A 14,015-nucleotide genomic window follows, 5' to 3' on the forward strand; every position below is an offset into this window, starting at 1 on the left:
CCTCCTCCCCGCTTTGCTGCTTCCTGCCCAGGGAGGGGACCGGCAGCCCAGACTGAGCCAAACTTGTGCTGCTGACAGGGCCGGTGCAAGGAAGTTTCGCGCCCTAGGCGAAACTTCCACCTTGCGCCCCGCCAGCCCTGCAGCAGCTCCCCACCCCCCCACCCTGAAGTGTGCCGCCTGTCCCCGTGGCAGCTCCCCACCCCCTGGCCTGAGGACCCTTGCGGTACCTCCCCACCCCAGCTCACCTCTGCTCCGTGTCCTCTCCAAGCAGGACTGCGCAGTGGAACCCCTGGACTGGCAGTTGGCAGCGGCGTGCTGACCCAGGGGACCTCCCTGGGTTGCCAGCGGGGCACCAGGGCAGCCCAGAGGATTCCAGGGGCCTGGGGTCTTTGGAGGCAGGGGGCCCCTGCTTTGGCGGTGGGGGGCCCTTCCGCTCCAGGACCCGCCGCCTAAGTGCCCTGGAGACCCGCCACGGGGCCCCCCCCCCACCGAATTGCCACCGAAGTGGGACCAGCTGCCGAAGTGCAGCCGGGTCTTCAGCGGTAATTCTGTGGTGGAGGGCCCCCGCCGTGGGTCTCCGGAGCACTTTGGCTACTGGTCCCAGAGCGGAAGGGTCCCCTGCCGCCGAATTACTGCCGAAGACCGGGCTGCATGTCGGCAGCGGGTCCCGCTTCGGCGGTAATTCACCGGCGGGGGGTCCTTCCGCCCCGGAGCGGAAGGACCCCCCACCAGCGAGGACCGGGAGCAGAAGAAGCTCCAGGGGCCCGGACCCCACGAGTGTTTTCTGGGGCTCCCGGAGCGAGTGAAGGACCCCGCTCCAGGGGCCTCAAAAAACTCTCGTGGAGGCCTCTGCGGGGTCTGGGGCAAATTGCCCCTCTTGTCCCCATCTCTGGGCGGCCCTGCTGGCGCGCTGACCCAGAGGAAGCCCTGGGTTGCGGGCTGCTGCGGCACCCTGACCCGGGGAACACCCTGGGCTGCCGGCTGCTGCGGCGGCGCGCCGACCCAGAGGAAGCCCTGGGCTGCCGGCAATGGCGCGCTGACCAGGGGACCCCCTGGGCTGCCGGCTGCCGCGGCGGCGCCCTGACCCGGGGAACCCCCTGGGTTGCCGGCTGCCGTGGCGGCGTGCTGACCCAGGGGACACCATGCGCTGCTGGCTGCCGCGGCGGCGCGCCAACCCAGAGGAAGCCCTGGGCTACCGGCAATGGAACCCCCTGGGTTGCTGGGTGCTGCGACGGCGCCCTGACCCAGGGGACATCCTGGACTGCGGGCTGCCGCGGCAGCGCCCTGACCCGGGGAACACCCTGGGCTGCCAGCTGCCACGGCGGCGCCCTGACCTGGGGGACCCCCTGGGCTGCCGGCAACGGCGCCCTGACCTGGGGGACCCCTGGGCTGCCGGCTGCCGCGGCAGCTCCCTGACCCGGGGAACCCCCTGGGTTACCGGCTGCCGCGGCGGTGCGCTGACCCAGGGGACACCCTGGACTGCGGGCTGCCGCGGCAGTACCCTAACCCGGGGAACACCCTGGGCTGCCGGCTTCCGCGGCGGCACCCTGACCAAGAGGACACCCTGGGCTGCTGGCTGCCATGCGGGCAGCTCAGACTCCCTCTCTGTCCCAGCAGCAGCGGCTGCTCAACCATTTAAAAAAAAATTGGGGGTGCTTTTTGGCTCCCCCAAATCTCGGCGCCCTAGGCAACCGCCTAGTTCGCCTAAATGATTGCAACGGCCCTGGCCGCTGAGTAGGCTGAGCCAGCAGCCGGCTCACAGGGTGCTGGGGAGCAGGAGGCCCCGGGCACACTGCCCTGCGATCACCAGCTGCTGGCTGGTCGGCCCCGGCAGCTGAACCCCACAGTCACCCCAGCTCGCTCCACATGAGAGCTACAGGCGGTGCCCCCCGTCTGGCTGGCTCTGTCCCCGGCCACACTGTGAGGTGACTGCCCAGGATTTTGGGTGTTGCTGAGGCTGCCCCACGCCAGGCTCCCTGGGGTGCACTGCCCCTCCAGCCACGGGGCCCCTAGGCCAGTGTGGGAGCCAGGCCGCAGTCCTGCTCTCAGAGCCTCCTCCCCTCCCCCCGCTGCATAGCAAGACGTGGGACCGTGGGCATGGCTGCTACAGCCATTTCAGACTGGAATTGGCGCCGGGGGAGTGGAAGTGATTGTGCCCTGGCTGGAGGGACCGGTCAGCCCTCCTGCCCCCACCTACATGCCCACTGCTTGCTCCTCCTGGCATGGGGCTGTGACACCCAGCTCTGGAGGGCAGCACCAAGCCCCCGGGCATGCTCGTGGGGAAGGAGAGACAGGAGGCAGAGCTGTTCGGTGTCTCCCACACAGCTTCAGGCCCCTCTCGCTACTCAGCAGCGACAGCCAGACTGGGTAGCCTGCCAGCAGCATGGCTTGGTCGGACTCGCATGGACCACATGAGCCCTGGGATTGGTGCTGATGTCCTGCCTATGCCAAGGCCTCTGGCACAGGGGCAGCCCTAGCTCTGTCTAGGCAGAAACAGCCCAGCTCACTCCATGGCCGGCCCAGCGAGTAAATGAGTACACTAGTAGGAAATTGTTTTATTTCACTAACTACAAATTCTCTGTTTTAATTATTTTTAATTTTAAACAGTCAAAAACAAGACAAAACAAACGTTGAAAAGTGAAAACGTGTAAAAGCCAAAAAAAGTAGGGGGGCCGCCAAATTTTTTTTGCTTGGGGCAGCAAAAAACCTAGAGCCAACCCTGATTCATGGAGAGGGAGGGGTTAAAGTCTAAGCACAGTAGGCACATGCCTAGGACTGTGGCTTCCACAGTCATGTGATTATTTCTGAATCAAAATTTTCATTTTAAAATATATATTTCTAGCTCTCATGATTGAAGAAAAGCTTCAAAATTGAACCTAGGCATAACGGGTGTAGTGATACCTATCAGGCTGCAGACATCCTCTGGTAGAGGGAGGAGCAGCAGCAGCCATTGGAATGAGAAAGGAAGCTGTCTGGTCTTACATGCACCACCAGAGCAGACCAAGCCCACACTACTCTGAGGGAATCTGGGCTTTTTTCGGGGGTACTGGATGTCTGGCTGGGCTTTTCAGGATTGCCCCAGCCCCCATTGATAAGACTTAATAGCGCCCCTGATTTCTGCTCCTCCCTGCTGGGGGAAAAAATGTGGTGATACTCTTCCAAGCACCTCCCACTTGTGGCATCAAAGTAAAATGTCACTCACAGTAGATTGTGTGTATCTTTGTACTAGGATCGTCCTTTTCTTTTTTTTTTTATACACGTTTTGGTCACCAGTGAAATAGTTAATAATGTTGGCATTTAAATTATTGTGAATGGACATCTAAAGTGCGGATAAGCAGGACAGTTTATTCTTTTAAGAGCTGTGGCAGGCTGTCTACAAACTCAATATAACATTGCTTATGCTTGGTTCACATTTTGAAGGTTTTTTTCACAATCGTAAAGGCTAGATATTGACATTCTTAATTGTTGATGAAATTGGGAGTGTGAAGGACAAGAGGTCAACCTAAAAGAGGTACTGGATTGCCAACTCAGTACAACACAGTCCAATTCAAATTATTTATTTTCAAGCACGTTAACAGTTAATATTGCTTTTGAAGTGAGCTGTTTTTATATTCATATCATCCCTTATTCTGTACTTTTTGTCTTTGACTGCAATAAAAATATTTTTCAAATAGTCACAGCAGTGGCAAAAACAAGCCTGTTTTGCTTCATCAGGTTTAGGAGTTTTTCTTTACAGATAACAAAAAATATCTAAAATATGTATGATTCTAAACCATTGTCTACCAATGGTGATTAAAGGAGATGTTTTGGCTGTCCTAGCTGATGCTTAAGCCATTTTAAAGGTAAACTGGGAGAAGAACATAGCGTTCATTTTCTGCATATTTGTTAGTGTATTTGGTGCAGTATGGTACTGGACAGTTACAAAAATATGACATTCTTATTTTCAGGAGTTGGTGATGACACAAGAGCCTGGGGACCACCTTTTGTTGGAACAGAAAGCATTTATTTTCTCAGTGTAAATCGAAATAAAAAGGTAAATAGAAGCTCCTCTATTGTGCATTGTGGTTTGGCTTTTTCTGTGACAAGGAACTCAGAACAAACTTTATAAAATGTTGCTTTTATGTTCTTTAGATAATATTTGTTGTAGTACTAGAGACTGGATTATATTGAACAGAAGCTTTTTTTTTTTTTTACCAATTGGATAACTGTAACAATTAGGGAGAAATCAGTAACTAACAGAGCAAGAATTCCAATTGTCTGGTTTTTCTTAAGCATGCGTTATGGGGTACAAACCCCAAATACTGTAGTTTACAATTACTATATGTAAATGTGGTAAGGTTAAAATTAGCATTAAATTGGAACTGAATAGTTCTTTTAAAGAACCAGAATGAGTATTCTGAACATTTAAGGATGTATAATTTGTTGCATTTGGAAGACGATAACAGGGTGAGTGACACAGGGACTTTCACATAATTAACAATATTGTATTTTTTGTTACCAGAGTATAGCTGTCAACATGAAAAATCCAAAAGGAGCAAAGATAATCAGAGAGGTATGTTCTGGTACTATGTAAATCAATGTAAAATGCATGTTTTCAGCATAATAGCAAAGAATAAGCATTAGTATAATGGCTGATTAATCATTAAAAACAGGGTAACATCATTAATGTGTATCACCTGTATAGTTGTGTTAAACAGCAATACACTGATTTTCTTTTATACACTAAAACATTTATCTTAATGGCTCGTATACAGTGCAACTCAGTTACAATGCGTTTGGATAGTGTGAAATCCTCTTTAAAGTGGATTTCACACTTAAGTTCCAAATTGTTTCAGTGCATTGCAATGAGAAATTGTACTTCCATTTATAGTGCTTAGTGTAAAGCTTTTCTGTGGAAAAATCAATTTCATGTTTAAGAGTATTTCACTGTATTAGGAATGGTGAACCATCTGTTCATCTATATTTTCATTAATGTATAGCAAATGTTTGCATATGTCTACTTTGCTCACTGCCCAATGAAGTCTGTAGGAGCAGGCCTCGGCCCCAATATTTGAAGTGTTTTTCATGTGTTTACCGTTGATCAGATCCTATGAATAGCAAAGCTGCCTCAATATCTGTTCACTTGCCAGATCAGGCTTCATATTTCTGTTCTGTCTCTTTCAGTTTTTCATTTTAGAACTTAAAATGTGGTTTTATTCTCAAAAGTAACTATGTAAAAATGGCATGTCATATTCAATAGAGCTATTCCTTATTTATGTCTCACTTGTTTAATTTAGTGATAGACAAGATTTTCTACTTGTTACTCCTGTTAACCCTGCAGAACCAACACAGCAAAGAGCAATTTTTTGCTGGTGTTGATTATATAAAATGATGGATTCCAATTTGAGTTTGTTTTTTCTTGCTTATGCAGAAGTGAGCACACTTAATATGGAAATCATTTGGAGACCTTAAACCAAGGATTCTATAATGTCATTTTCAGAGACAGACCTCAGAATAGAACTGCAAGGCAATATTGATTGTTACTTAACTTTATAGGTTTCCTATGGATGGTTTGGAAAAATTATACAAATAAAATAATTTTGCTTAATATAAAATTGATGTATTTTAGCAGCTTCCCTCCCGTCATCTGCCACCCCACAATAGCAGCACCTAACACCTGAGCAGAAACACATGGGCAGCTTGGCACTGAGACAAAATTTACTGTGCATCCAGAAGATGGACTGTTAGTGGTATAGCTTAGTGGGAGAGCTCAACTAGCATCCATAGTAGGTACAGCCACCTGCCAAGAAATACACAGATTCCAGGAAACAGGGTAAACTCTTCAAGTAAGGAGTGGCAGTGCAGGAAATCCATCAAGTCCCATAACAGAGAAGGGGGTTGGAGACCCCCATCCTACCACTTCTGCACTTCTTCCTCTGTCCAGCACATTCTCCTGATTCTCTCCAGGGCTGCCCTTGATAACTATGACAATGGTGTTTCTTCCTGTTCTAAAGTTTATCAAGATTAGCTTGGGGCTAGGTAACTAAACATGCTAACTAACCCCAACCTAACCACAATAATTTCCCTCATGTAGACACAGGTTATGGCAGGACCTCACCTTAACCACCTTTCCTAATATAGGCAAGCCCCAAGTGACTCTGTTGCCCAGAGAGCATTTAGGGTAAAATATGGGTCATTTCTGAAGTCTCCTCCCCTAGTGATTTTACTGAAAGGCCAAAAGCTAAAAAGAAAAAGATAAGTAGGGCTAATTTCTGTCCCTCTTCCCCTAAACTAATTGATTATTCCTTAGGCAAGGGTTACAAAATATCTAGAAAATATAAGGAGTGTTAGAAAAAACTGAAAAACCAAAGGTCATAGGCTCAGGAAACATGTGGCTTCATCTTTTTTAGTGTCATACTTGTCTGTAGATTCCTCATCCCTTGGAGGGAGCCTCTTCATTCTGAGTCAGACAAATTTAAGTAGGCTCCCCAAACCAGGTTTTTCCCTCAGGAGTATTTCAACTGCATTGTTTAGTTGTCCTGAGTCTCTTGACCTGGGAACAGTAGAAGCCAAACAAGCCCCTACAGGCAAATAGTTTCCCACTAGCAGCAAAAAAATAGTTAGATTTTTCCCTCAGTGCTGCTGTAGATGAAGTAAATAGGTCTGAATGGAAAAAGTCTTCCAACAGCAGATGCCTTAATAGGCAAATCATGATACTGTAGAAGATCTAAAAGGAGAACCAAGGAATAGTTTAGATGCCTGAAATTGACATGAGAGTGATGGTGGAGATGAAGGAGACCATCATTCCAGTGGAGGCTGATTTCTCCCCCACAAAAAAATAAAGCTGAAAATCGAAGCCTAACAGAGAAGAAATTACAAAGCAAATTTAGAATTTGTGCAATCATTCACCTCAGATTTAAAGAGCAAACATTCAGGCCTTGTATCAATGGCAACCAAAGCAGTGGTGTTGTAGTAACAGTAGAGATGGACTAAGGAGATGTGTTTTGGTTCTGGACCAGATTTAGGCAAAGTTTCTGGTCTGGGGCTAACAGGTTGGTGGTTTTGGATTATATGGTGCTAAAATCTTCCAGATTTATCATTGTGTGATTATAGTTGGACCTAAATTGGAACCAGAAGATGGGACCTTCCCAGTGCTGGATTTGACCAAATGGGTGTGCATGAATGGATACTTTTTTCTTTAGTGGCAGATTTATAACTGGTGGTTATCTTAGTGATCAATACATCTGGCACACACTCCATGCAGAATTCTGAGCCTTATCTAGTATTATATGTTCCATACAGAAAAAAGTTCTGTTAAATACCATAAGGAAATTCATGAATAAGAGAAGTTCAGGTCTTGGGACATAATCTATCCTTAACTTACGTCCTGATCCCAAGCACCAGAAAGAAGTGGTGTGTACTCTAGCTAGAGGTTATGTGGGTACTAAAATTTTATATAGAGCGTACTGAACACTTCAGAAAATCAATTGTCTTATTTCCTAAACTTCCATCTTGGATATGGGAAAGAAGGCATGCAAAGAAATGTTCACTACATGTATCCATAGCTGTGTTAAAGAGCAAAGCCAGAAGACTGTGAATCTATGACTAGTAGCCTCAGAGAACCTTCAGGCACGTTCCACAGATGCAGCCAAAACAACTTGGGTAGAAGAGGCTTGCAAATCTGTAAATCAGCAGTCTGGTCCATTTTTCATTCTTTTACAAAGCAATAGAAGATGGGTTTCCAGACATCTGCTCTCACATAATTAGTCACAAGGTTATTTCACTCTTTGGTGCCCTAGTAACTCATGCTGCTCTTCCTTAGTCTACTTAGCTCATATCACTGTTTGCCCTTTCTAATATTTTTGGTCACTGCTGGCTGCTTCCTAAGAATGTGATGGATAAGTGGATATGCAGCTCAGTAGAGAGAAATCTAATCTTATCTGTCATTTCCTCTCTTCTAAAAGTAACAAGTCCACTTATCTGACATCCTATCACCCTTTTGTGTTGATATGTCTGAGTATATTTTTTACAGCCCTACTTACCAATTCGTCAAAACTCTCTGTCAGAGGATAAGTCTGTAGGATATATTCCTGCTGTGCATTTACTATAAATAATTTCGTAGTGGTTCTTACATAAAATTGATATTAGTTACCATAGTTTTGGGAAAACTCTCTGATGGGAAATTAATGGGCAGGCTCTTTTCTCTTCTGCTGTCCTTGACCAACAGCTCTAGCTGCCTCTGTCTCTGAAGTCATCAGATCCATCCCACGCTCATGCCTATGTCAGAGAAGAGAAATTGATAGGTGCGGTGGGATACAACTTATGTTTATGGAATTCTTTTAAAAGTTCTCCCCAAAAGGATAAATTGGCAATATTAATATTACTTTCTAAAAAATTTCTTCTTTTAATAAAATAGTATCTGTTTTTAGTATTGGTGTTTTCCAAATAATGAGTGCAATTAAGAGAAAGAGAAACAGAAATAATCTATATTTTTTGTACTTATACCACCACTTTTTACTAAGATATAAAGTTGAACAGAATAGTGTACTAGCTGTATTAAGTACAATTCCAGTGCATGCACCTTTTTGTTTCCATTCATTATTGGAGTCCAAAATAAGAAAGCTAGACTTCTTATTCAGAGATCTAAAGTGGGGCATGAACAGTGGAATTTGATTGCTATTAAGTCACAGCTCTGTGTCAGGGTTAGGGTGATCCGAGTGCACCAGCAAGGCATCAGGGTGAGACCAAGCCTCGTAGAGCTCCCAAGTAGTACGGTTAGTGCAGCACCTTAGAGTGATGAGTTAACTTGGGTGATCGGCTTTAGTCTAGCCCAAGTGCGAGCAGCCACATTGCAAAGCCAAATCTGAGTTTCTGTGTCCTCACTGATGGCGCATTCCCCTGTGTGTGTCACTAGACTTCTGGGGGTATTTTCCATGGTTCTTTGTGCTGCAGTAAACCCGAGTGGCTCTGATTTTTTTCCTGGTGAGTTGTGGGATAAATTGTCTCTCCTTCTGGGTCTTTTGGGGTGAGAGTAGGGTGACCAGATGTCCCGATTTTATAAGGACAGTCCCGATTTTTGGGTCTTTTCCTTACATAGGCTCCTATTACCCCCACCATCTTCTGTCCCGATTTTTCACATTTGCTATCTGGTCACCCTAGGTGAGAGGGGGAGGACATTGTGGGAAAGCATTGGAGGACTATCAGCAATTGAAAGAGTTAGCTTATGTCTGCACTACAAAGTGAGTGAGTTACCAGCCTGAGTGAAAGTGGTACCTGAGCTCTAGCCTGTATCCCCAGCTGGGCCAGCCACCCTGTGTCTGAAGTACAACCAAACTTTGGTGAGATTTTGTTGGTGTGTGGGCAAGAGGGGTTGGGGAAACAACACAGTAAATGCCTGCATTAATTCTACAGTGAAGACACCCTTAAAGAGTGTTCAAAGTGTGCTCCCCATCTTACCTGACTGTTTCTGCTAGCCTGTGCAGAGAGGCTGGAGGGCTATGATCCTACCTTCTTCCGTCTTCCAGGTTAGTGCTGACAGTAGCACTAGCTCTGTGGTACCCTTGTTCTCCATGAGAGACAGGACTCCTCCCATGCCAGTCACACACTTTTTGTAGCTTCCACGAACTACTGTGCATTTCATTTCTCAGCAATGGAATGGTGAATTAAACATCAATCAATCCTCCTCTATTAAAATTCAACAATGTTTATTAAAAATCTAGAGACGATTCCGCAAAAGGCTTTAAATGATTTTAAACCAGTCACTTTGTAGTCCTGGATTTTCTTGATACTGTCCCTTGACATTAAAATGCACTTTTACCTTATGTTAAACTTACAGAATATCTATGGATGTTATTTGTGTGTCCTCCATGCAGCCAATCCAATCATTCATAAGTTGCATGCCTTGTTGTCTGAATGAGGATCAGTTTCTGTCTGCCCGGCTAAATGTTTGCTGGCTTAGCTTTTTCTTTGGCCTTAGATACAGTAAAACAGCCTGCATGCTAGAACAATAATGGTTGTGATTGCTGATATGATGACACTAGTTTATGGAAACTGTTCCAATGTACTGTACATAGTAATCAGCCAGTTACATGATAGCTCCAGAAAGTAGAACTCTGGTCAACTTGCAATAATCTAAAACAGTTCACTTTTGCACAAAGCCTGTGTTTGTTTAATGTACGTGTATATGTGTACGTGTCAGTGGATTGTTTCTCAAATTCCTTTAAATGACCACCACCATCTTCTCAGGTATAAGCCTATTTCTCCAGAGGTTCATAATTAACTTTGTTCGCATGACCTAACCATTTATAAATAGGTCCAGATATAACTCCCCATTTGTGGGGATAAGTGAAGGTATGCTTTAGGCTCTGATTCAAAGTCCATTAAAATCATTAGGAGTCTTTCAATTGATTTCAGTAGGCTTTGGATCAGACTATTTATATATCTGTACCTTAACTAAATAGATATTTCCTATATTGTGCAACAGAGGGTTGATTTACATTAAAAACGTACACTGAAATAAAAAGCATGAATTCAGACTGATTTAGTGCTGATCTAGACAGACAATTGTAGTGGTTTAAATATAAAGATGTGGGTTTTTTTGTTGTTTTAATTCTGATTCAACTGGTGCAACTTAGTGTGGATGCTGATCTATTTATTTAAACTTGGTTTATATTGTGTAATTTATGTTGGTAAATTTACATGCATAAGCTAAATCTGTATAAATGTATTTAATTTTAAACTTATATCCACACATGAAAGTTACACCAATTTAACTAAATTGATTTAAGATAAATATGTAGGCAAGTTGACAATAATCAATTTTAGGATACTGGTTTAGTTAAATTGATGCAAAGATTCTTTATGTGGAAATATATAAAGTATAAAGAAAATGTTGATAACCAAGGATTAGCCTTTGAGTATTCACTCCATATTAAATCCTTTCCCCCTCATTGAACAGGTGAAAATAATAAGAGATATCTCTGTATCTTTAACCTTTAAGTTACCTTTCTTGGTAAAAGCCCTTGGGGTCAACTATAAAAGCATATGGAGAATATATCCAGATCAAAAGCTTTAGTTGCAGAGCATAAGAAATAGATACACTTGAGAAAAGGGTGGTAGTCTTTTGTTTGCTATGTTGAGAAACAATCCATTGACCTGGAGTTTTCTAGGTTTAGAAAGCAGCTGCATCCTATCACATTGTTTATAAGCATTGTCATTTCTGCTATGATACAGAAAGTCAGGCTCCAGGACTGGATATTCTATTCCTGAAGCTGCCTTTAGGATTTTCATGTAACATAATCAGATAGTTATATGCTAAAATAGACAGCACCAGGTCCATGAAATATATTAAAAGATACTGTATGTGAAATTGATAGTTTGGAAATTAAAAACACTGTTGCCAAAAACATCTGTTTCTGCCACAGAAAAAACAGCAATGGATGAAGGGTGCTTCCTCTTCTCCCTACTCGTTCCTAAAATTAGGAAAGACCAATATAATGTCAGTGTTTGTCCTGTTAAATGTAGACAGCCTTTGGCCAGTTGCCATGATGACAACTTATAACAACGTATACGGTACATTCAAGATTTTAATAGTGAATCCATTCTAGACAGGCAACACTTCTAATATGTAACTGACCAGAGCAGAGAAGCCATTTGTTCAGAATAACAAGTTTATTTAAGCCAGTCACAATTACCTTGTGACTTCTGTACTGTAGGAAAGCCAAGAACTATCTTGTTTACTAAAATTTTAAATTAAGTTATGTGGGGAACTTGTTGAACTTTCAGAAGTTGATTAAGAAGTCTGACTCATCTTTGTCTTTTCTTTCAGCTTGCAGCTGTGTCTGATGTTTTTGTGGAAAATTATGTCCCTGGGAAACTGGCTGAAATGGGCCTGGGGTACGAAGACATTAACAAGATTGCTCCTCACATTGTGTATTGTTCAATAACAGGTATTTTAACTTTGCAGACTTGTGCAAAGTCTCATACTTTCATTTATTGTTTCCAAAATTCTGCAGCAGAAGGCATGCCATTTTATACAAACTTTCCTGGTTCATTTATGCTCATTCAGATTAATGGAATGATATTTCTGGAGACTGACATTTTCTATATATCTAGAAAGCAGGTGTAGGGAAAATAGCAGTTGGCAACCATGCAAACTCCTTTACGATAATTTGCTCAATATAGGCGCTGTTATAGTGGATCAGACCTGTGGTCCATCAAGTCCAGTATCCTGTCTCTGGCTGTGGCAGTACCAGAGGGAGGATCAAGACACCCCACAATAGTCAGATGTGGAATAATAATCTATCCCACATAAAGCTCTCATTCGTATATCTAATAGTTAGGAATTGGTTTAAATCCTGAACCATGAGGTTTTATATTCTTCACAGCCTTCTGTCATGAATTTAGGGTTGACATAAGAGGCATTTACTACTGCTATTTGACCTTGGACTTTAGTTTGGCAAGTTATAGTCTTTATCCTGTTTCATAGTATTAACTGGATTTTGTAAAAGGAATTGTCTTAGGATATAATTCTTGGTGTATGAATTTTAAAAAATGCAGAAATACCACCCTAGGCCCTGATCCTGCAAACATTTATGTGTATGCTCACCTTTATTTATGTGAATAGTTCAATGTTCCACATGTGTAAGTGTTTGCAGGATCAGAGCCTGAGGTGTAATTAAAAAAATTTACTATATTAAAAGGTGTTACATTAAAAAAACAGGCCTAATATGGTAAGGTCAACATTTGATAGTTAAAGGTTCTTTAGATCTGCTATGTCTACTCTGATGTTTAGAGTTATGGTAGAAATGAGATTTCTGCCTTAAATTCCTATTTTAAATAAATTATAACTTAAACAAATATACTGTTTAGAATGAACTTTTGACAACTTGGCTCAGTCCAGAAGGAAAACAAATCACGAAAACACATTTAGCAATTTTTGAATTTTCTGACTGTGAAGAATTTTTTTGCACATATATGCACTTATATAATTAGAACCAAATACCTCTTTTTAAACTTCATACTTACCATGCATAAAGAAATGTGGTTTTCAAATAACAAAGACAGAGATGTTTGGAAATAGTGTACGGTGTATGTTCAATGCATTGTTTTATTTTAGAAAGTGCATCTACATTGAGAGGCCAACCTGAGCCTGAGAAGGAGCCAGAATTTACCAATATACATTGCCAAAGAGCCACAATAATATGTCAGCAGCCCCCCATCAGCTCCCTCAGAGCCTCCCACCCACTGGCAGCCCCTCCAATCAGTGCCTCCCCAATCAGTTGTTTTGCAGCATCTGGGAGGCCCTAGGGGAAGGGGATGGGAGTGAGGGCATGGCAGGCTCAGGAGAGTGGGCGGGAAGGGGTGGAGAGGGGGCAAAGCCTGTGGCAGAGCCAGGGTTGAGCAGTGACACACTGGAAAGTTGGTGCCAGTAGCTCCAGCCCCAGAGTCGGTGCCTATACAAGGAGCCACATATTACCTTCTGAAGAACCACGTGTGGCTCCGGAGCCACAGGTTGGCCACCCCGATCTACATGAATTTACAGAGTGGATCTGAGGTGACCTTTTGATATATTATACTGCATGTTCATCAATGGCCTGAATTTTAGGAGTGCTGAGCATCCATGTTTCCCATTGAAGTCTATGCAAAGTGAATATATATATCCCAGTTCTGGTTTTTCATAATATGTTCCAAAGTCCAAAATGTCTCTTTTGAGACACCTGAACTGTGCCACTTTTTTGTTTCATCACTCAAAACACTTGGATTTTTTATAACTACAAAATGTTTTTTCAAGAATTATGGCTATCTTGAGTAGAATTTGCATTGTGTTTACTGAGACAGACAAGTGAAACGAGCATCAGGGGAGAAGAACAGGTTTTGGAGTGAAGATAAAAGTCAACTGATAGTCTCTACAATCAATGCTGTTCTTTTGCTCAAAGCAAATGTTAACAACACTAGTTCACTGTTTAATTATAAACTAGTTCAGACCGTAAGTTACTGGGGAAAAAAAAACCTACAATCCAAGAAATATCCAGAAG

General features: G+C 43.6%; 1 protein-coding gene across 5 annotated transcripts in view; it reads left to right on the forward strand.

The window, feature by feature from the left end:
* SUGCT (succinyl-CoA:glutarate-CoA transferase) overlaps positions 1-14,015 on the forward strand; it is a 477,812-nt gene that overhangs the window by 13,182 nt on the left and 450,615 nt on the right. For all 5 annotated transcript variants that reach the window (XM_050937744.1, XM_050937745.1, XM_050937747.1 and 2 more), the window contains 3 exons: positions 3,948-4,033; positions 4,502-4,552; positions 11,807-11,927. In XM_050937744.1, coding sequence (XP_050793701.1) covers positions 3,948-4,033; positions 4,502-4,552; positions 11,807-11,927 — 258 coding nt within the window. The remainder of the gene's footprint in view (positions 1-3,947; positions 4,034-4,501; positions 4,553-11,806; positions 11,928-14,015) is intronic.

The sequence above is a fragment of the Gopherus flavomarginatus genome, chromosome 2 (assembly GCF_025201925.1).
Source record: "Gopherus flavomarginatus isolate rGopFla2 chromosome 2, rGopFla2.mat.asm, whole genome shotgun sequence".
Taxonomy (NCBI): domain Eukaryota; kingdom Metazoa; phylum Chordata; order Testudines; family Testudinidae; genus Gopherus; species Gopherus flavomarginatus.